The sequence below is a fragment of the Selaginella moellendorffii genome, unplaced genomic scaffold (genome assembly GCF_000143415.4).
Source record: "Selaginella moellendorffii unplaced genomic scaffold, v1.0 SELMOscaffold_11, whole genome shotgun sequence".
Classification (NCBI taxonomy): domain Eukaryota; kingdom Viridiplantae; phylum Streptophyta; class Lycopodiopsida; order Selaginellales; family Selaginellaceae; genus Selaginella; species Selaginella moellendorffii.
Genome location: NW_003314272.1, coordinates 614376 through 632504, shown reverse-complemented (window position 1 = coordinate 632504; position 18129 = coordinate 614376). Strand labels below are relative to the sequence as shown.

Genomic DNA, 18129 nt, shown 5'->3' with positions numbered 1-18129 from the left:
TTGCAACCTGTAAGGCCCTGAAGGATATTTGTAGTAGCGAGTTCGCTGTTTTAAAAGTTCTGTGTTAGTTCCTTCCTGCAGCAATACGAAAGTAGGTGTTCTGTAGCGGCTGTTTCGGGCCCATAATGCTTTGAAATGTGGATCATTTAGCAGAGAATCCCATTGTTTGCAAACCAAATGCGACCACACACTGTCTTCCACTGGTAACAAAGATAGTATATGCATCTGAAGGTCCAATGGCAAGCTTCCCCAGGTTTTCCCGATTCGGCTGAAAAACAAAAACAAAAAGCAAAATTAGAGAAAAATCAAAGGAAAGAAACAACACCTTGAGCGCCGTAGGGCCTTCCCTCCTTGGCTGTACACAACAAAAGAGAAAGAAAAGAAAAAAGAAAATTAGAGAGAAAGAAATTCAACACATACCTTGAGCGCCATAAGGCCTCCATCTTTTAAGTGAGAAGAACACAGAAAATTCTCACCTTGCAACAGATCTACATCATCTTCCCAGCCACTACCCTTTCACTTCCCAGGATCTATAGGGCTTTTTCACACGCCCTTGAAACTTTAGGCCATTTTTCTTGGGACAAGATCAAGGATGCTAAGCGATCAAGCGATCAAGTGGATTTAGACAGGCGCAGGCATGGATCTCATGGCGGGCGCTGGACGGCGGTAGAGGGTTTTGTTTCTGTCGGCTCTTTAGAGTGCATCCCCCGGGGTCGACGATCACAACTTCACTCCTCTGGACCCTTAAGTGTATGTTCTTTTAGTGACTAAAAGTGAGATTTTCTCCATCGGGGACAACATATGCTTGGAAACTGATTAAAAAGGAACTTCCAACGTCAAGTCCAAACTTCTGGAAGATCAAGCGTGGATCCATTTTGGTAAAGTCTTGCATGCGCTCTTCTGAAATAATTCCTATGGTGGAAGACTTTGCAAACAACCGCCCAGCATTTGCTGGGCAATTTTACTAGTACAAATAATAAGCCCGCTCAGCCTCTTCTTATGCTGTTGCAGCGCGGGTACTCGGGGCTGGTTCCAGGTATGTGTAGCTCATGCCCACCGCCAGTCGATGGAAGGCCGCGGCTAGAGCCCAGCCCATGACCGTCGCCGTTGTCCATCCGGCTCTTAGCAGGAGTAGAGGAGTCTTTTGCAGCCTCGCCACGAGTGCTCTCAGAAGAAACTGCAGCTGCCTGGTGCTTGCAATGGGAGACGACAATTTGGATCGCTCGTCGATCTCGACGCTCGCGTGTTCTTGCAAGAGCTTCTTGCCGTGCAGGTAAAACGCGTCGGCGAGAAGCTTGGCCACCTTTAGTCTCACCGGTGCCGCCTCCTTGGAGACGAATGCGCGGGCCAGTGATTTCGTGTCCTGTAAAACCCAGAAGGTTTAATTCTTGGAGAGAAAAGAAGTGAAACTACGAACCGCTTCCAAGATGATCCGACGTAGTGAGGCGCCGTTGCTTGACAGAAGAAGCTTGCACAGTGTGGACTCCAGACTCGTCGTGGCATTCGATGCGGCCGGCCTAGAAAGGATAAAAAAGTGAACTAAGAGTTGGATTCTTTTGCTTACTCAGTGGAAGTAATGCTTGTCAAAGATGCAACACGATTCCAACGGAACTCCTTTTTATTTGTAAGAAGCAGCTGTGCACAAGCGAGATTTTCACCGTCAGACTCAAGAGTTTTCCAAAGAAAATTACCGTTCGCAAGATTCGTCTCATAGGAGCCGAATTATCTGAAAGAAGACGATTGACCACGAACGGGTATGTTTTCGTAAAAACCTTAAAGTTCGGGTCGACTGCCAGTGCCATTCCTGCAGAGATGAACTTTTTAGTCTATCATTCCTGTAATGGATGATAACGTACCTTCTAGCGAAGCAATCGAGCGCAGTATTAGAGTATAGTATGCTGGCAGACGAAACCGAAACTTTAAAGCTACACCGAACAATTTTGCTATAATCTGAAAGACGAGGCATAAGATGAAAGATTCCATTTACGTAAAAATGCAGACCTGACTGAACTTGAAATCTGGTAAACCATTCTTAACAACGAATCCATTTAACGAATCTTCGAGAGCCTGCAACAAAAGAAAATGTGAATAACAATATGCAAAACAAACCTTGGGTATTTACCAATCTCAGCCGGAACCGGTTAGTCCCAGGCTTCACCACGTCCATTTCAGCCAAATCATCGACTAAAAAACTCCAATCCCCGTTCACAAGATGGGCAGTGGCCGCAATCATAGCGTATTGATGTTTTTTCTCCATTCGACAAATCAGTCCAAAATCGAGGTACCTGCAATTGAAAGTGAATGCACAGTGAATAGATATTAAAACATTTCGTACGCAATACTGTTGTCCGGAGTATAGATAATATTTCCAGGATGTGGATCGGCATGCAATATACCAACATCAAGCAGCTGCGTCAAAGAAGATTGCACACCCTTGTTAACCTGCACAAGACTTTAGAAACCAGTGCATGACATTACAATCCATTTCTTTTACCATTTCCAAGAGACGGTCTGTGGCTTCCAGTCGAAGCTCTGGAGTAGCCCCAGCGTCCTGTCCTTTCGCAACTCTACGAAGGTCCACTGGACGAGTACCAGATATCCATTCCATTGTCATCACTTTCTTTGTCGTCAAGTGACGCAAGACTCTTGGAACCACAACGAAAGGTAACTTCGGTGTAAGCGCCAACTGGATTGCATGAATATTAGCAAGGTATAAAGGAGAAGAAGAAAATTTGCACACTCACTGCAAACGCAGACGCGTTCTGTGCTTCAAGCCTGTAGTCCAATTCACCGTACAGGCCCTTCCCAACTTCGTCAGCGAAAACCGATAAATCACTGTTAATGCCCGCAACCATACGTACCAGCCCCAGCTGCAGGAGTGCTACAATCAGCTACAAGCCAGAAAACAGCACCGATATGCTTACCCCAAGGCGAAGGATATAAACATCACGTGCGACGGAATAAAAAATGTTTGGCCTTTGAACCTTCACAGCCACGTCCTGTCCGTCCCTCGTTCGTCCTCTATAGACCTGATATTTTCATGAAATGAAAAACTATTATGCCACCAGAAATAGCAGACCTGTCCAAGGGAAGCGGCTGCCACGGGTTCTTCCGATATATAGGAGAACACTTCGCTTATCGGGCGGCCAAGCTCTTGCTCCATTAGAAGCAAAGCCATTTCATTAGGAAACGGTGGCAGACGATCTTGTAGATCTCCCAAAACCTGCTCTATGAATTTTATTAGCTAACAGACGAACTTATCAGCGTGCATTTATGTACCTGTGCAGTTTCCGGACCTATCAAGTCTGATCTTGTTGACAACGACTGAGCAACTAGTTTAACAAGAAAATTTAGTAGAAAGTATTAGCATAATCAACAGAAGAGTACCTTTTGTGAAAGTCGGGCCAAGCCTCAAAACAGTTTGCTTAAACATTTCAGCCGTTTTCATCATCAGTTTTTTTTTCTCCTCTTCAGAAGACGGCTCTCTTTTTGTCAACGGCGTGATGCTCTTTTCGAACATGTACCATACGAAGAGATAGCTAAATGCTGCAGAAACCTGAACAGAAATAATGAGCTTTACAGTAAAAAATAAGGGTATTACCTCGAGAGCCCGGAACAGCAAGAGATGTGGTCTTGCATTGAAATAGACGGCGAGATCTTCAGGATCATAAGCTTCTTGCAGCGGTAGCTTCCAGATAGCTAGCTGCAATTTTACGTTGTCAAAATACTGTCTTATGGTTGCGATATCAGCAGCGACAATGTCCCAACCGGATAGCCCTGTACAGAAAATACTAAAGAAAACTCACAAAAAGAGACATCAGTGAAAATAAAAGTATAGTACCACGATACGAAGGTGCCTGCCACACTGGTTTCTCTGCAGGACCCGTCGATGAACCCGCAGAACTCGTCAGGAAAAGCGCTTCCGAGATTACAGGAAGAGCTGTTTCCATCGTCCATTTGGAGATAACTTTCTTATCACTGTGAAGAACTTGAGCCACTTTGCTGTTCCGCGCCCAGTTGTGTCCTTGTGATCTAGTCTTCTCGACTGCCTCTTTCACCTGCGTGGTCAAGTTCTCGACACCACCTTGGAAAATCGGGCGCCACTGGTTTTTAACGTTGGATGTTCTTGTAGGAGGCTCCTGTTGTTGCGGTCTCGTAGAATTCATCACTGTGGTGTTCTCAGTGATCCCAGCAGCAGTATTCGTGGAGGAGGAATCTATAATCTCGAGAACATTCGTATCAAGCTCCTCCCAGCGCTCTTGAATTTCCAAAACACAACGAGATTAAAAAGATGTAAACAGGAAGAAAAGAAAGAGTTTGGAAGCTAGAGCTTACCAGTGGAGAAAGAAACGCTGGATGGATCAAACGTGTGTCCCTCATCTCCAAGAACCTCAACAGTGAGCTGCTCGTCACTGTCCACACTGGATTTGGCTCTAGGGACGACACGACATCTACTCGCGCTACATGGGAAGAATCAATTCGCGAGAATTTCACCACGGCTACCAATTCCAGCTTACCGGAGGCAGGAGCTAGGCCTGCATTCGAGTTCCTGCACGGGCGCGATCGAAATTCTTGGCGCGAGCAGCGGCAGCACCGACCTTGCGGCGCTCGCTGTGCTAGAAATGTAGGAGAATTGGGAGCATAGCGGACCTGGCTCTGCGGAGACTGCCGCGCCTGCTGCCGCCGCTGCCATGCTCGCTCGCTCGCGTCGCGCATAAACCCTAAAAGCTTGTGGATTTGAAAGTGCCACCTGGCATCACACAAAAGCAGCTGACCGTTGACATTGCATTGACTTAGGGCAGAACCTTTTAGGTTTTGTTAAACGTACTGGCGGAGTTGAGTGGAAGGCAGCTTTTCTTTTCATCACACAGATTCCACTCAAAAGGTACATTGACGGGAGAAAACATAGGATTTTGATGGAAAATTCCGCTTTTTATTCTCCAGGAGTGTGGAGAAGCAAAGATATCTCCCACCACTGTGAATTTGCTTTTGCAGCTTTTTGACAAGGTGTAAGATGTAAAATGGCCCACGCAAAGCCGTGCAGTTTGTTCTTGGCTTTTCCTCCTTTCTTTTTTTGTATGGTTTCTCGAAGCGAAGTGAAAGTTCAGAGTCTAGGTTTTCAATCGCAAAGCTTCTTACCTCTCGAGTTACTTCGAGTTTCCACAGAATTTATCGTAGTTTGTGATGCAAAGCGAGAGTTTCCAAGGAAGCGAGGGAGCACTGAATCTGGCGATCGTTCTCTTCTCGCATCATACGGATTTCGTTTTTTCACGGAGACCACCCCGAACCTGCAGTAAAGGCGAGGCATCTGTTAGAAAAACAAAGGGGAAAAGTAGGAAAGCGAATATTTACTTACAGCTTGCGTGCATTCGCCATAGGGAATTTTTCTCAATGGTCCAACTTTTCAATGTTGTCTGCTTCTCCATTTCTTTTCTCTTTTTCTTTCGTTGTCAGACATCGATCGCCCGTGGACGCCACACAGATGGTCCTGAAGGCCACCCCGACTGTTAGAAAAAAGAGAAAACATTTGCCAAAGTTTAATGTGTGTCAGAAGGACTCGGTTCTTCAAGCAAGCAATTCCAAAACAGAGACAATTGCGATATATACAAAAGGAAAGCTGGCCAGACAAAGGAAGGAGCGATGCACGCGTATTGAATTCACCTTGTCGCGCAGCTGCAACTTGCGAATCTGTTCTCCAAAATTGGTTTCTGTTGGGTTTCTACGGAGTGAACGAGCACGGATGTAAAAAAGTAAAACAATGGAGACGAAAGGACTACCTGTTTTGTAGCTTGCCCGGGTTGGTCTTGGCACACTCGAGTACTCCTGATATTGTGTTGTTTATTAGATCCACGTGATGTGATATCACTTTGAAAATAGATTATGTGTAGAAGAAGTTACACAAACTCCGGGGTGTCCTTCCTGCAGGTTTGAAGGTCAAGATCTCATTTTCTTTAATCCTTAAACACCGAGGAAAAAACTGTAAGAAATGCGCACCTCACGAGTCGAGCTCTCTTTCCTGCGTTTGCGTTTTGCGTTTTGCAGTGCTGCGTTGCGTTAAGCTCATAAAATAAGGAAACGGATACTTAACATCCTTTTCGAGGATCCCAAGATTTGCAGGCGCCAATTCTATCACACTGCCTAAAGAACCGGTGGAAGTGTGCATGCCAATGACAAAAACAAACAAGAAAAGTGTAAAACAGAGGGAAAAAAAAAACAAAACACTGAGATGAGAATACGGAAGAACAAAATTATAAAAAAAAGGAGAAGAAAACAAAGAAAAAGCTTACCAGAGGTGTGCGTGCACGGGAATGATTGGCTAGTTTTGTCAAATGGGCTCCTTGCGTTGATCATCATCGTCCTCGCTACAAACCGCAAGCGATTGAGTGTCTACCAGTGACCACCACCACAAAACTGCGCGGCAGCAGCCATTGCTCGGAAGGCCCCACAGCAAAGACAAAACGTCCAAGCGGACAAAAGGCCGCGCGGGCAGCTTTCACTGGGGACCGACCTGTTCAATCCCTGTTTCGGCTTTTGTACTCTTCCGGTTAACTTGTTTTAACCACGTATCCATCCCGCCATAACTCCTTCCCGGGCGTCATCAACTTCCGGTGCTTTCGCCTTTCCCTCGGTCGTAAGATCCCACTTTCCTGTGTCGAGGATCCGAGATACGAAGCAGTGGTGGTCGCAGCAGCAGCGAGGATTCCAGATCTTCAAAACTTTCAAAAGCCAGCCACCGGCCAGCGCTAGCCACAGCACCAGCCATACAAACTCTCACTTTCGGGGGCGCCACCAAACGGAGAGGCAGTGTCGCGGTCACACGATTTCGCCTCTATCGCTGCACTGCTTCCCTCTCTCACCCTCGCTGCTTGATGACACTGGCGCGGCTGCTACCTTAGGAGGAAGAAAGGGAAGTCGAGAGACCCGCTGACAAGCTGAAAGAAAAACAAAAGTAAGAAAAGAAAAGAGAAAAAGAGGCCACTTACAGTGTGGTCCTGAGTGCACTAACTATCTGCTGGTGGCCTCTTTTGTTGGTTTCTGCGCGCTTCGCTTTGCTGGTGGTCGTGGTGGTCATGGTGGTGGAGTTTCGTGAAGTAGCTACGGGCTTGCGAGATGCTCAAAGTGGTGGTGGACTTTTCCATTTCTACTCTTTCTGCTCTTGTGTCGAATTCCTCCCAAATCCAAGCTCGCCAGCTAATAAATCCAATCCATCTCTTTGTTTTTCCTGCTCTGCTGCTGCTACTAGCTACTACTCCACTAAAAACTGTGATCGAATCCTCACAGATACAAACAGGTTGAATTTTCACCCACATTGCAGCGAACCAAATCGACTGTCATCAATCTGTAGCAGCCAGGAACCAGCTGCTGCAGCAGCAGCCAGAGAAAAAAGAATTTCCAAAAGTCCAAAAACCGAAAAAAACAACCAATATAGTTTTTTTTTTTCTCTCATCCCTTCGTGGGGCGAATAGACTTCAATTTTCCCCACGGCCAACACGGCCACGCATCCCTTTTCTTGCAAAGGTACGCAAACTCTGGAGACTCAACTGTGGGATCAGCAGACGACGACGAACGGGAGGGCGCCAGCGCCAAATAACGAAAAAAAAAAGGGAAGAACACTACAAACAGGAAAATGTAGCTCGCTCTCTTTGTATGAATCCCAGAGATTTTGACGCTCTCTGACCTGAGAAAAGCGCCGCTCCATCGCTCGTCGCCTCCCTCTCGTCGCGCGCGCCTTGCTTAAACCTAGCCCTAAATAATCACTAGAAACCAAAACCACCCTACCTATCCGGGGTTCGAGACCGGGGTTCGAGACCGTCCAACGCGCCAGTACTATTTTAGGAAAGCCATGCCATCCATGCCATGTATGTGCATGGACGATGCTATGGCCATCCACATTCTTGGAATTCTTTCTTCTTCAAGAGCCAAAAGCCTAGCGAGCGATTTTCTCTGGAGCGATTCAAAGCGAGAGAGAGAGACACAAAGAATTTTTGGGCGTCAATCCTTCCTCCACGGATTTCCTGAATGAAGACGAGCAAGAGCAGCGACGATGACGATGCCGCCGGGTAGCTAACTTAAAAGCTCGCCCTTGAATTGCCCTTCTTCCCACGTCTTTGATTCTCTCGAGTCCGATGAAGTAGCCATCGATTTCTTGTGCGCTCTCTCGTTGTCTCCTCCTCTGCCAAAAATCCTCCTTTTTCGTATATGATGCTGCTGCCCCGACACGATGACTTTGGCCGCTCACTGCTGCTAGATTCGTCAGTCTATGGCTGCTCGCTCGTCCAAGACATTGGTCGATTGCTCTGCTGGTTCGCCCGCTACTTCCCTCCCAGCTAACACCCGCCATCTGAAAATCTCCTCTTTGTTCTTCCTCTCCTTGTTCTTCGTCTTCTCTCTTCACTGTTCTTCCACTTCTGGTCGCTAGTTGGGAGGGAATGAGAAACTCTGGCCTTTGATCCCCGATCGTTTCGTTCCAAAAATCTCTCTTTTTTTTTCTTCGCTGTCCTTCGATCGTTCCCTCGGTTGACAATTTGCTCTTGTTGTTGGTGGTGATTCTAGCTTCTGGCTCCACAGATCGTCGTCGCCCTCGTGTCGGTCTCCCTGAAAATCTCGCGTCCCCGTCTCCTCTCAGAAAGCTAAACTCCCGCTCCCCCATCACCGGATCAAAATGGCAGCTTGGAGCGATCACTCCTCCACCGCCGCAGCGGCGATGCTGAGAAGCGGAGCAATTGAGCAGCAGCATGGCGAAAGCTCCAGCTTGGTGGCGATGCTCGGGCTTCGAGGAGGTAAAAGTTCCCATCGCTAGAAATCTCTCTCTTGCTCTCCCTCCTGTTGAAAGAGATCTCTTCGTTTTTACGCTGTCCCTGGAGATCTCGTTCGTCGGCCCCTTCCGGATTGCTCGTCGATCGCAATTGATTGCCACGAAATGTTTGTTGGTGGTGGTCTTCTTGCTGTCGATGCCGGCGATGGTTCTTATCTCTCTTTAACCAAAAGTTCTTTTTTTTTCCAGCAGTGGCAGGCCTGCAACACCACCACCACCATAGCTCGGCCTCGCCACCACCGCCACCGCCTCCACCAGCACCGCCACTGACTTCCAAGCGGCCCCTCTACCCTACAATGTTGGATTCGCTGGATGAGACCGGCGACGGGGAGGTCGCGGACGATGGCAGCACCGGCGGCGGGGGGTCGAGCGGTGGCGGAGGATTCCCGGAGAAGAAGCGGCGGCTGAGCGTGGAGCAAGTCCGGTCCCTGGAGCTGAGCTTTGAGACCGAGAACCGGCTGGAGCCCGTGCGGAAGATGCAGCTGGCGCAGGAGCTCGGGCTGCAGCCCCGGCAAGTCGCGGTGTGGTTCCAGAACCGGCGAGCCCGCTGGAAGACGAAGCAACTGGAGAAGGACTACGACGTTCTCAAGGCGGCGTACGAGTCCCTGGCGGAGGAGAACAAGCGGCTCAAAGCTCAAGTAAGTCGATGATCTTCATCACCACCACCACCACCACCGCCACCACCACCGATGCTTTGTTTTCCTGATGATTCATCACCACCACTGTTCTTTCTTGTCTGTTTTCCTGATGATTCATCAGCACCACCACCGATGTTCTTCCTTTGTTCGTTGTCTCAAAACTTTGGAACTGTGCTGTGATCGCAGCTGAGCGACAAGAAGCTCGTGGATGGCGATCACGAGAAGAAGCCGGATGAAGATGATGACGACAATGATGAAGATCGCAACGAGGAAGATATGGACGAGGACTCGGGATCGGCGGCGGCGGCTGCTACTACTACCACGGACAAGCCACCCAAGCCGCTGCTGCTCGTCGCCACCATGGCCAAGAATAACAAGAGCAGCGGAGTAGTGGAGGATGTCGACGATCAGGTGTGTACCACTCCAGACTCTCCCACGGTTGTCTCCTCCAAATTCAAGGAGTCGCCGCTATCATCCTCCGACGGCTATAACTCTGATGTCTTGGACGCGTTTAGTCCGCATCCAGTACCGCCAGCGCCGCCGCCACCACCGGCCAGAGCTCACAAATTATCACCGCTAGCTCCGCAGCATCCAGCGGAGGACGAAGAACAAGCTCCTCCGGTAAAGGAGGAACCGGTGGCTTTCCCGTACAAGCTCGACGACGACGATGCTCTCCGGGGCCTCGAGGATGACGCTTCGTACAACTGCTTGTTTGGAACGGCTGCCGAGGAGGAGCAAGGCAACTGGGCTTCCTGGTGGGATTGGGCTTAGTAGCAGCAGCAGCTCTCTCCAATCCAAAAATACCAAGTACCTCTCTCCCAGTTGTCGAGTACTAGTAGAAGAAAAAGTATCGAGCCTCCCGGTGTTGATGGATCAAAGATCTTCCAGCACTGTGTTCCTTCGTCCCAAGTCTTAGTCCCCCTCTTTTTTTGTTGTTGTAATTTCGGAGCCTCTGCTCAACTGTGTATACTGGTTGGCTCTTGGTAATAAACAGAACGACGTTGTCTCTCGCGGAGAAAATAGAGAAAGAACTGCTTTTCTTCTCGGAACTCTGGTACAAAGGATAACATTTTTACCAGTGTCCATCCGTCTAGCCGGAAAGACTACAGAAGTATAAAAAAACCCGCCACTCAAAGTCTGATCTGATCTGATCCAAAGAGTCCCCAATAAAAAAAGCCCGGCAAAAGCCCTGTTGTTGTTATATACACTTTCCCCTTCGAGCCACAACTCTTCACTCAGTTTCCGCTATATGTGATCTTATACAAACCTCAGTAACAGGAGACACCAAAAGAGTACCTGTTGTTATGGAGAACACAGAAAACGCGCTCCTCCTCCCCCCTGTTGCTCAGTAGCTATTGTTCCACCCACGTTGAGGCTGCTGGCCATAAGCCGCGGCAGCGGCAGCAGCACCCTGGGATCCGGCCGTGGCCAAAGTCTGCGGCTGCTGAAGCATCTGGTGAGAGTTTGGAGCCGGGACGGACTGCGTCGGATGGTACAGGCTACCATAAGCAGTCGTCGGATGTCCGTGGTGCTGCTGGGCATACGCAGTGTATTGGCTTTGACTCGGAATGTTGTAGAAAGATTCCCGGGAAAAGCCTTCGCCCTGAAAGGCAAGACCAACGTTAGCAAACCAATTAATGCTGACTCCATCTCTCCATCTCTCCATCTCTACGACGAAAGCAACCACAAACTCACCTGTTGACTTTGGATGTAAACATTGCTGTCCTTGTACTGCGATAGCGCGGCTTCGTCATAACTTAGAGAGGCTGGGCCGAGTGTTACCATCGGGTTGGTCGCGTAGCCGGCCGGAGAGGATGTATACCCGGCGTACCCGGCTGCCGAAGCAGAGTGGATTGTACTCGCTGTCGCCGTGACGGGCTTGTACTGAGCCATTGGATACTTGGCAGCGGCAGTAGGATAGTTGTTTGTAGGCGGATAGTTGCTTCCAGCCGGAGGTTGAGGGTACGCACTATTCCCCGCAAAGCTGTGCTGGTACGGCGCGTGCATGTAGGGAACACTTTGATGGAGATACGGGTAGTTAAACATGTTGTATCCCAGGTGCAAACTTGGCTGCGCCGAATAAGCATGAAGTGGCAGAGGCTGGTGCGGCAAACTCGGAACCGACTGGCCGCTAGTTGGCTGAGATGTTTGCGCAAGAGAACTACCAGAATTCCCACTCTGTGAATGGAACGTTAGAAGCTAGTGACAAGAAAAAGGTAAACCCTGTACCTCTGAGGACGCTAACGACGCTACGGATGTCATACTAGTGCTGTATTTAGCTGCAGCCGCCTTAGATGTCATAAGCGGGTACCGCATATCAGTCTCGACGTTGGGCCTATACGCAGGAGTGTAGTAGCTTGCAGTTGGATCCGAATAATGCTGATGCAAGCTTGAAAAACGAGATCCATCCGAAAGTTGAGAATCGGATGACTCGTACGGATACTGCGTTCCAGGTTGAGCCATCAATCCGAATCCAGAATAGGCCGTTGGCAAGTATGGATAATGAGAGCTTTGCACGGAAGAGTCGGGTTTCGAGAGCTCCGAATGAGACACTGCTGGGACCGCAATGCTGACTGCAGTAACTTCGCTGTTCGAAGGAAGACTATCAGCCATCGCAGATGTTTGCGGAAGGTCGTAGTTTTGAGCTGCAGGATTTGAAGCAGTACTGTCACCAGACTTCTATTAGTAAATCCATTAAACGGAAAGTGATTGCAAACCTCGGAGAAGGTTGATCATCAGGCTCTTCTTCTTCTTCTTCTATGCCCTCAGGCTCGTCCTCCACTGCAGACGGCTTGTGTGTTAGAGAATCCTCATCGGACCCAAAGGTTAAGCTCCCAAAATTTAAGTTGAGGTCTGCAGAAGCGAGAAACTGGTTATGTATGATCACGGACTGGTCCTCCTTGTCCTCGAACTTAGACGTCGTAGCTGGAGCCGGAGCCCTCTGAAAATCAGACGTATAGGTGTCGGTGGCAACAGAAGGCACGGTAGAGCTCGGCTTTACTTTCCATTCCTGAAGTACACCAGCTGAAAGGAACGTCGGACTGATTAGTAGAAAGCCATGGCAAAGATCAGAGCTTACGTTTTTGAGAACCAACAGGTGCCTGGTGCCTGCTGCTGGAGTACGTGGCACGAGGTGGCGGCGAAGAATCGGTTGCAGAAGAAGTCGACGATATTCCAGGATGCCCGTCTGGAAGTGGTGCTTGCTCGTCAGAAACATAGTCACCCGGCAGAGGGGGTTCCATGTCGCCAACCTCGTTCGAAGACCGCTGATTTCCAACCACACCAACGTCTCTCTTGGTGATCCCAGGCTCAAGTGCAACAGGATCGCTGCTCATTGGAGGCCTAGGAGGTTGGACAGCGGTCTGCATTGTCGACGACTTCAAGATCTCCGCGATAGTTGGACGAGCACCACCGCTGAGAGATGGGCGATGGTAAGCTGCTTGCTCGTTGTGCGCTGCCGGTGCTGGAGTTGGGTTGCTGCACAGACAAGAAAAAAAAAACTGTAACTATCTGAAAAAGACCTGCAAAAGCACTACCTTGCTTGACCACTCGGCAATTTTGGCGGCACTGCCGATGGTGGAGCCTCTTGAGGGCCGGAAGACTTGGGATAATATCCATTCTCTCTCGGAGCACCCCGGCCACGACCACCTCCGCTAGGCTCTACAGACAAAGGTTGAGCTCACAACACTGAAATCTGAAAGAAAAACCTGTACCGTATCTAGAACCTCCACGACCATAGCGACCCCCTCTGGCGGACGAGCTAGGACCTCTAGCAGGCTTGATATCGGACGAGCCATCCTTGTTCTAAAACATTTAGAGAAGAGAGTCAGCACGCTGACACCTTAGACAAGTAAAAGGAACCACATACCTCTCTCTTCTTATCGCGCTTCCGCTTGACTTCATGGAAAGTGTCTACATACAAACAAAAAAGGAAAAACCAAGTTTTGGCACAAAGTCACCCACAAACCGAGTCCCATACCTTGATTCAAGAGGCGCTGGACGGCCTCATTGAGGTCCATCCCGCACTCCTTGAGCATCGCATAGATCTCATCGTCGCTGCGCTCGACGGCGATCTCCTTGATGCTCTGGACCATCTTACGCGCGCTGGACGGAATTGTGGAAGCAGCAGCAGCAGTAGAGGGCGCCGCCATACCTCCCGCTGCTTCGCTGGCCCCGGAAGCGCCGCTGCTCGCCCTCGCCACAGTCATCCTCTCGCGCCTCAACCCTAAAACTCGAGGAGCCCTAATGGAGGGAGAGAGGGAAAAGAAAAAAGAGAGGGAAAACCTTGCGATCATCCACCTATTAAATGGCTTTAAGCTTTTGTTCCTTCGTGGCGTTATGGTGATGATACAAGAGCATGGACAAAACAAAGACGTTTGCGACGAAGAACACGATGCTGGAGATCCAGAGCTGGAAGAAGACGTTCCTCCCTTTAAATTCCAGCAAATACGCCCACGCTAACCAGTGGAGCTGCGACACTGTCCACACTGCAATGCACAAAGAGCCTCCCCAAAAGAACTTTAGCCCCGTGAATGGCAAGACAAGCGGCAAGAGGGTGAAAAACCAAACGAAGTATTGGGCTGTGACAACCTACACACGAAATCCAAAGCTCAGAAACAAGAAACCAACGAACCAACGAAGAAAAAAAATGGTGACAAGGAACTTACCTTGTTGAATGCTACAAACGCGGCTGTCTGGGCGAAGAGACACAGCGGGAGATCATCGTGATACGCGGCCGCGAAGACGGTCTGGACGAGCATCTGCGGGGCGAAGGAGGCGAGGCGGTCCAGCAGCGTGATGCTCGAGCTCTGGCGGAGATAGATCGAGTAAAAGTAGATCGAAAAGTTGTGCCTAGGATCGGTGCGAGTGAGGTGGTAGAGCAGTGCCTCGTTGAGGAAGCTGGCGCCGTAGAGCGCGTAGGACGCGAGCGTGAGCGCCAGGAACACGGCCCCAGAAGTTAGACCGAAGGAGAGACTGTCGCGACTTACGAGCTTTGCGAGGATCATCATCGACTTGGAGCTAGCAGCTTGCTTGGATGTTGTCTCGGATGCTCTAGCATTGAGGAAGAGGACGAAAGGCAGCGCGTAGATGATGGGATAGATCCGAAAATGGACGACCAATCCATACCAAAATGCGGCTTGGAGGTTGCGGCCTGGAAAAACAAGAATGGAATAAGAACAAAAAGTTTCAAGACAAGAAGAAAACCTCCAAGCAAGTAAAGAACACGTAAAGAACTCCAACCAAAGAACAAAGGCGAGGAATAAAACCAAGAACTACAAGAGAAAGAAACCACTCACCTTGCAAAAGCAAGATCACAGTCCAGAGAACCACAGCGCATGGCAGCGCCTCGCAATTCCCTCTCGTACCAATCGTGAATGTGAAAGGATTGAGAAGAAAGACCGCAGCACAGGCGATAGCAACACCCTCAGCGATTCCTTGCAACCGCAGCAAGCGATAGATCAAGCTCCCGGCCAGTAAATCTGCAACGATCCAAGGGCTTCAGCCTGTTGTCGATCGATTAGCACAAGAACAAGCTAGGAGAGGAGAGGATTACGCTACCTGCGACCGAGAACAAGATCTTCCCCCAGCAGCGATGGATCCACACATTGGGAAGCAGCAGCATTGCCAGCAGCGGCGAGTAGCGATAGGTATCGCGGAGAAATGGCGATCGCCCTTGCGCCATGAACGCCGCAGCATCGGAGAAGACAGTGTAATCCACATCGGAATAGGGAACCTCCAGGTGGGAATCTTGCCACTCGCCGTAAGCGATCAAAGCTAGACGAAGAAGCGCGCTCGCGATCCACAGCTTCACAGAGCTCTCCATCCCCCTATAGAACCCTAAAATGTGTGACGTGGACAATATACTTTAGTGCCAGCATGTCATAAGGGTAAAATGCCTGGCGAGAAGTGAGGGATCCGAAGAATAGGGCGACGCATTTTCTTGCCTTCTTTGCGTGGGCGCGAGCAAGCATCCGCCAAGCGCGCGCGCGCCTCTTGGATCTTCGCTCCCCGGGCCGGCATTTTGCTTGGATTTGTAGGAGGAGGGACGAGGGGATTGAGTAGTGCGTCGAGGTCAGATCAGGTGTCTTGGAACAGGAATCCAGATCGTAGCGAGTGGAAATTTCACGCACATTTTAGGCAAGAATTTCCCGATTCCTCGTCTCTTGCCGCTCTCCTCCTCTCTCCATGGCCGGCTCTGATTCGGAGCAGCCTGTTCACGACGATCTGGATCGGTCCGATTCGCCACTGGATCAGGGCGACGATCTCGCGTCGTTTCAGGACGGGGATTCCAGGGATTCCAGGCACCATCACCATAGGGATTTGCTCAACGAAGATGCTCAGGTAGACACCCATGGAGATGATTCAGCCAACGGACACACAGAGAGAACGTCCAGTGCAGGGTTAGTTGTTGGTCCAGCCTTCCTTCGCTCTAGATTTTCCTTTGGTTCATGGTTCTTCTAGTTTGATCTTAGTTCTTCCTCTAGCGAGTGTCTTGTATATAGCGTAGGAGTGGTCTTGAGACATAGCTAACTTAATAACCGTCCCATTTCCTATGATAGAGGAAACGGGAAGATTTTCATCGGCGGGCTATCATGGGATACAACCACAGGTTTGTTGACGTTTTCTTCTTTTTTATCACATGTTGGTTTCCGGATTTATGGTTGAGAGCTGCGTTGGTTGCAGAGAAGCTCGAAAGTCACTTCAAAAAGTATGGGGAGATCACGGATGCAGTGATCATGAGGGACCGGAGTAGTGGGAATCCCCGCGGCTTCGGATTCGTAACGTTTGCGGATTCGGATGTTTGCGATCGAGTGTTGCGAGACAAGCATGTTTTGGACGGCAGGACTGTAAGTTCTTTGTATACCGCGAGCTTCTTTTTTCCAATCTGCGTGGTTTTTCCTTCCCAGGTTGAATGCAAGAGATCTATACCTCGCGAAAGCATGCTTGTCGTCAAGGGTCCAAAGACAAAGAAGATCTTTGTAGGAGGGATTCCTCCCTCCATCACAGAAGGTCGGTCACATCTTCAAGACGCGACATTCAGTTCTCACATTGCCTGCTTCTGCTCTTTCCAGAGGAATTCAAGGCTTACTTCTCCAGCTTTGGCAATGTGATCGAGCACCAAATCATGCAGGATCACAACACCGGGAGATCTCGCGGCTTTGGATTCATAGTATTCGACAGCGAGCAAACTGTCGAAGACGTGCTCTCACACGGAAGGATGCACGAGCTTGGAGGCAAACAGGTAACCCAGGCATTAAATTTCTCACTTGCCAGTTTTTTTAGATGGAACGATCCAAGCACTGCAGCAGCAGGGAGGCATATCATCCCCCCTCTCTCTTTTAAAACTCCCACGGGAGATATTCCTGCGCCTCGTCGATGCTCGATGTTCCTCAAAATTCTTTGTTTTATGGTCTAACATCATTGTTTTTACGCTTTGTTCTCGCAGGTGGAAATTAAGAAAGCAGAGCCAAAGAAGGCAATGCAGGACAGTGGTGGTGGTGGCGGCTATGGCCCAATCAGTCGTGGTGGTGGGTACGGAAGCTCCGGTGGCGGTGGCCACTATGGGTACGGCGACTACGCCCTGGGCGGCAGCTACGGCACCTCCTACCGGACCGGCAGCGGTGGCTATGGAAGCCGAGGCGCGGGCTTGTACTACGCTGGCTACAGTGGGAGTTACGGTGGAAGTTACGGTGGTATTGGCGTGGGATCCTACGGCGGGGGATCAATGGGCGGGGGATACATGGGATCCTACGGCGTTGGTGGATATGGAGGTGCTTATGATGACGGGTACGCTGGCATGGGATACAGCGGCTACGGTGGCTACGGGAGTGGTTATGCCTCTGGTAACTACGGTGGTAGCGGCGGTGGTTATGGTCACAGTAACAGCAGGAGCCATGCTAGCAGCAGCACGGGCCGGTACCACCCTTATAGCCGGTATTGAGGGACGAGTAAATAGCTCAACGCTCTTATATATACCAGGCACTAATCTTATCTTTGTACATTATGTTTCCCTCTAAGACTCCAACACCACCTTTTGAAGCGATCAAGGGAATCAGAGACCATATCACATTGTTTGGTTATAAAAAAGAGTAAAGGTTTTTAAGCACTAAAGGATGACGGGATTCTTTTTCTCCCTGGTCTTGAACACCTTGCCAGACAGCAAAAGGAGAAAAAATATACTCACCAGTGCAATTTGCGTAGAGACAGCCAAATCAGCCGCAACGATTTCGACGCAATGTAGCACGCAGCGATGTCGATTACATACGCAGCCCCGGTTCCGGACCTAGCTGGAGACCCAGAGATCTTTTCCGAGGTCCGGACGCATGGACAATGAGGCCCGGGGTTGTGACCTCATCTACACGCGGAGCGAGACATCTGGGCCATCCAAGCCGTGGATCCGACGGCTGCCAGGCCCTGCATCTGGTTACTAATCGGGTTCGTGGCCACTTTTGACGGACGTAGCGTGGAAATATTAAAACCGCCGATCTGAGAAGTGGCTGGCTGACATGGACACATCTGCGCCGTCCACGGGGGCGGCATCAGACGGCAGCAAATTGGGCAGGGAGTCACCGTTAGATTTTAAGTGAAAAGGCAAATGTGGTGGGTCCCAGGTGAGCCACGCTTTCTCCCACTCCGAGTTCGGATCTCATGGACGACCCATCCATCCACAAGCAT

The 18129-nt window shown here is 49.8% G+C and overlaps 5 protein-coding genes and 1 long non-coding RNA gene across 10 annotated transcripts; 2 read left to right on the top strand and 4 right to left on the bottom strand.

The window, feature by feature from the left end:
• Positions 1 to 873: 873 nt before the first annotated feature.
• LOC9650796 (uncharacterized protein slr1919) lies at positions 874 to 4708 on the bottom strand. Of its 2 annotated transcripts, none has more exons than XM_002968640.2 (18): positions 4518 to 4708; positions 4336 to 4460; positions 3842 to 4258; positions 3602 to 3777; positions 3388 to 3556; positions 3280 to 3332; positions 3080 to 3223; positions 2925 to 3029; positions 2745 to 2870; positions 2495 to 2686; positions 2336 to 2442; positions 2123 to 2285; positions 2002 to 2067; positions 1857 to 1950; positions 1692 to 1804; positions 1565 to 1635; positions 1418 to 1517; positions 874 to 1363 (listed from the first exon to the last, which is right to left on the bottom strand). In XM_002968640.2, exons 1-18 carry the CDS (start codon positions 4691 to 4693, stop codon positions 998 to 1000), a joined length of 2763 nt encoding a protein of 920 aa, XP_002968686.2. In that variant the 5' UTR covers positions 4694 to 4708; the 3' UTR covers positions 874 to 997. The 2 variants fall into 2 exon arrangements, with proteins under 2 accessions (XP_002968686.2, XP_024529756.1); XM_024673988.1 differs by having other exon boundaries at positions 4336 to 4451.
• Positions 4709 to 4879: 171 nt separating this feature from the next.
• On the bottom strand, positions 4880 to 7759 carry LOC9651638. Of its 2 annotated transcripts, none has more exons than XR_002992240.1 (7): positions 6984 to 7759; positions 6288 to 6932; positions 5995 to 6138; positions 5778 to 5919; positions 5662 to 5719; positions 5357 to 5504; positions 4880 to 5288 (listed from the first exon to the last, which is right to left on the bottom strand). It is a non-coding gene; the product is annotated as an uncharacterized LOC9651638 (long non-coding RNA). The 2 variants fall into 2 exon arrangements; XR_002992241.1 differs by having other exon boundaries at positions 5357 to 5488.
• A 40-nt stretch (positions 7760 to 7799) lies between these two features.
• Positions 7800 to 10459, top strand: LOC9650795 (homeobox-leucine zipper protein HOX20). 2 transcript variants are annotated; one of them, XM_002968912.2, is made up of 3 exons: positions 7800 to 8780; positions 9008 to 9453; positions 9640 to 10459. In XM_002968912.2, exons 1-3 carry the CDS (start codon positions 8663 to 8665, stop codon positions 10222 to 10224), a joined length of 1149 nt encoding a protein of 382 aa, XP_002968958.2. In that variant the 5' UTR covers positions 7800 to 8662; the 3' UTR covers positions 10225 to 10459. The 2 variants fall into 2 exon arrangements, with proteins under 2 accessions (XP_002968958.2, XP_024529565.1); XM_024673797.1 differs by having other exon boundaries at positions 9005 to 9453.
• Positions 10460 to 10475: 16 nt separating this feature from the next.
• Positions 10476 to 13717, bottom strand: LOC112345963 (GBF-interacting protein 1-like). Its single transcript, XM_024673794.1, has 9 exons — positions 13433 to 13717; positions 13322 to 13365; positions 13167 to 13257; positions 12990 to 13113; positions 12533 to 12930; positions 12171 to 12477; positions 11683 to 12118; positions 11149 to 11631; positions 10476 to 11056 (listed from the first exon to the last, which is right to left on the bottom strand). Exons 1-9 carry the CDS (start codon positions 13659 to 13661, stop codon positions 10799 to 10801), a joined length of 2370 nt encoding a protein of 789 aa, XP_024529562.1. The 5' UTR covers positions 13662 to 13717; the 3' UTR covers positions 10476 to 10798.
• Positions 13718 to 13738: 21 nt separating this feature from the next.
• LOC9651637 (GPI mannosyltransferase 1) lies at positions 13739 to 15283 on the bottom strand. Its single transcript, XM_024673795.1, has 4 exons — positions 15013 to 15283; positions 14751 to 14933; positions 14121 to 14605; positions 13739 to 14043 (listed from the first exon to the last, which is right to left on the bottom strand). The coding sequence occupies exons 1-4, from the start codon at positions 15275 to 15277 to the stop codon at positions 13756 to 13758; spliced, it is 1221 nt and encodes a 406-aa protein (XP_024529563.1). The 5' UTR covers positions 15278 to 15283; the 3' UTR covers positions 13739 to 13755.
• Positions 15284 to 15360: 77 nt separating this feature from the next.
• LOC9651636 (heterogeneous nuclear ribonucleoprotein 1) lies at positions 15361 to 17585 on the top strand. 2 transcript variants are annotated; one of them, XM_002968911.2, is made up of 6 exons: positions 15361 to 15854; positions 16014 to 16063; positions 16138 to 16301; positions 16362 to 16464; positions 16527 to 16696; positions 16901 to 17585. In XM_002968911.2, the coding sequence occupies exons 1-6, from the start codon at positions 15640 to 15642 to the stop codon at positions 17393 to 17395; spliced, it is 1197 nt and encodes a 398-aa protein (XP_002968957.2). In that variant the 5' UTR covers positions 15361 to 15639; the 3' UTR covers positions 17396 to 17585. The 2 variants fall into 2 exon arrangements, with proteins under 2 accessions (XP_002968957.2, XP_024529564.1); XM_024673796.1 differs by having other exon boundaries at positions 15687 to 15795.
• The last annotated feature ends 544 nt before the right edge of the window (positions 17586 to 18129 follow it).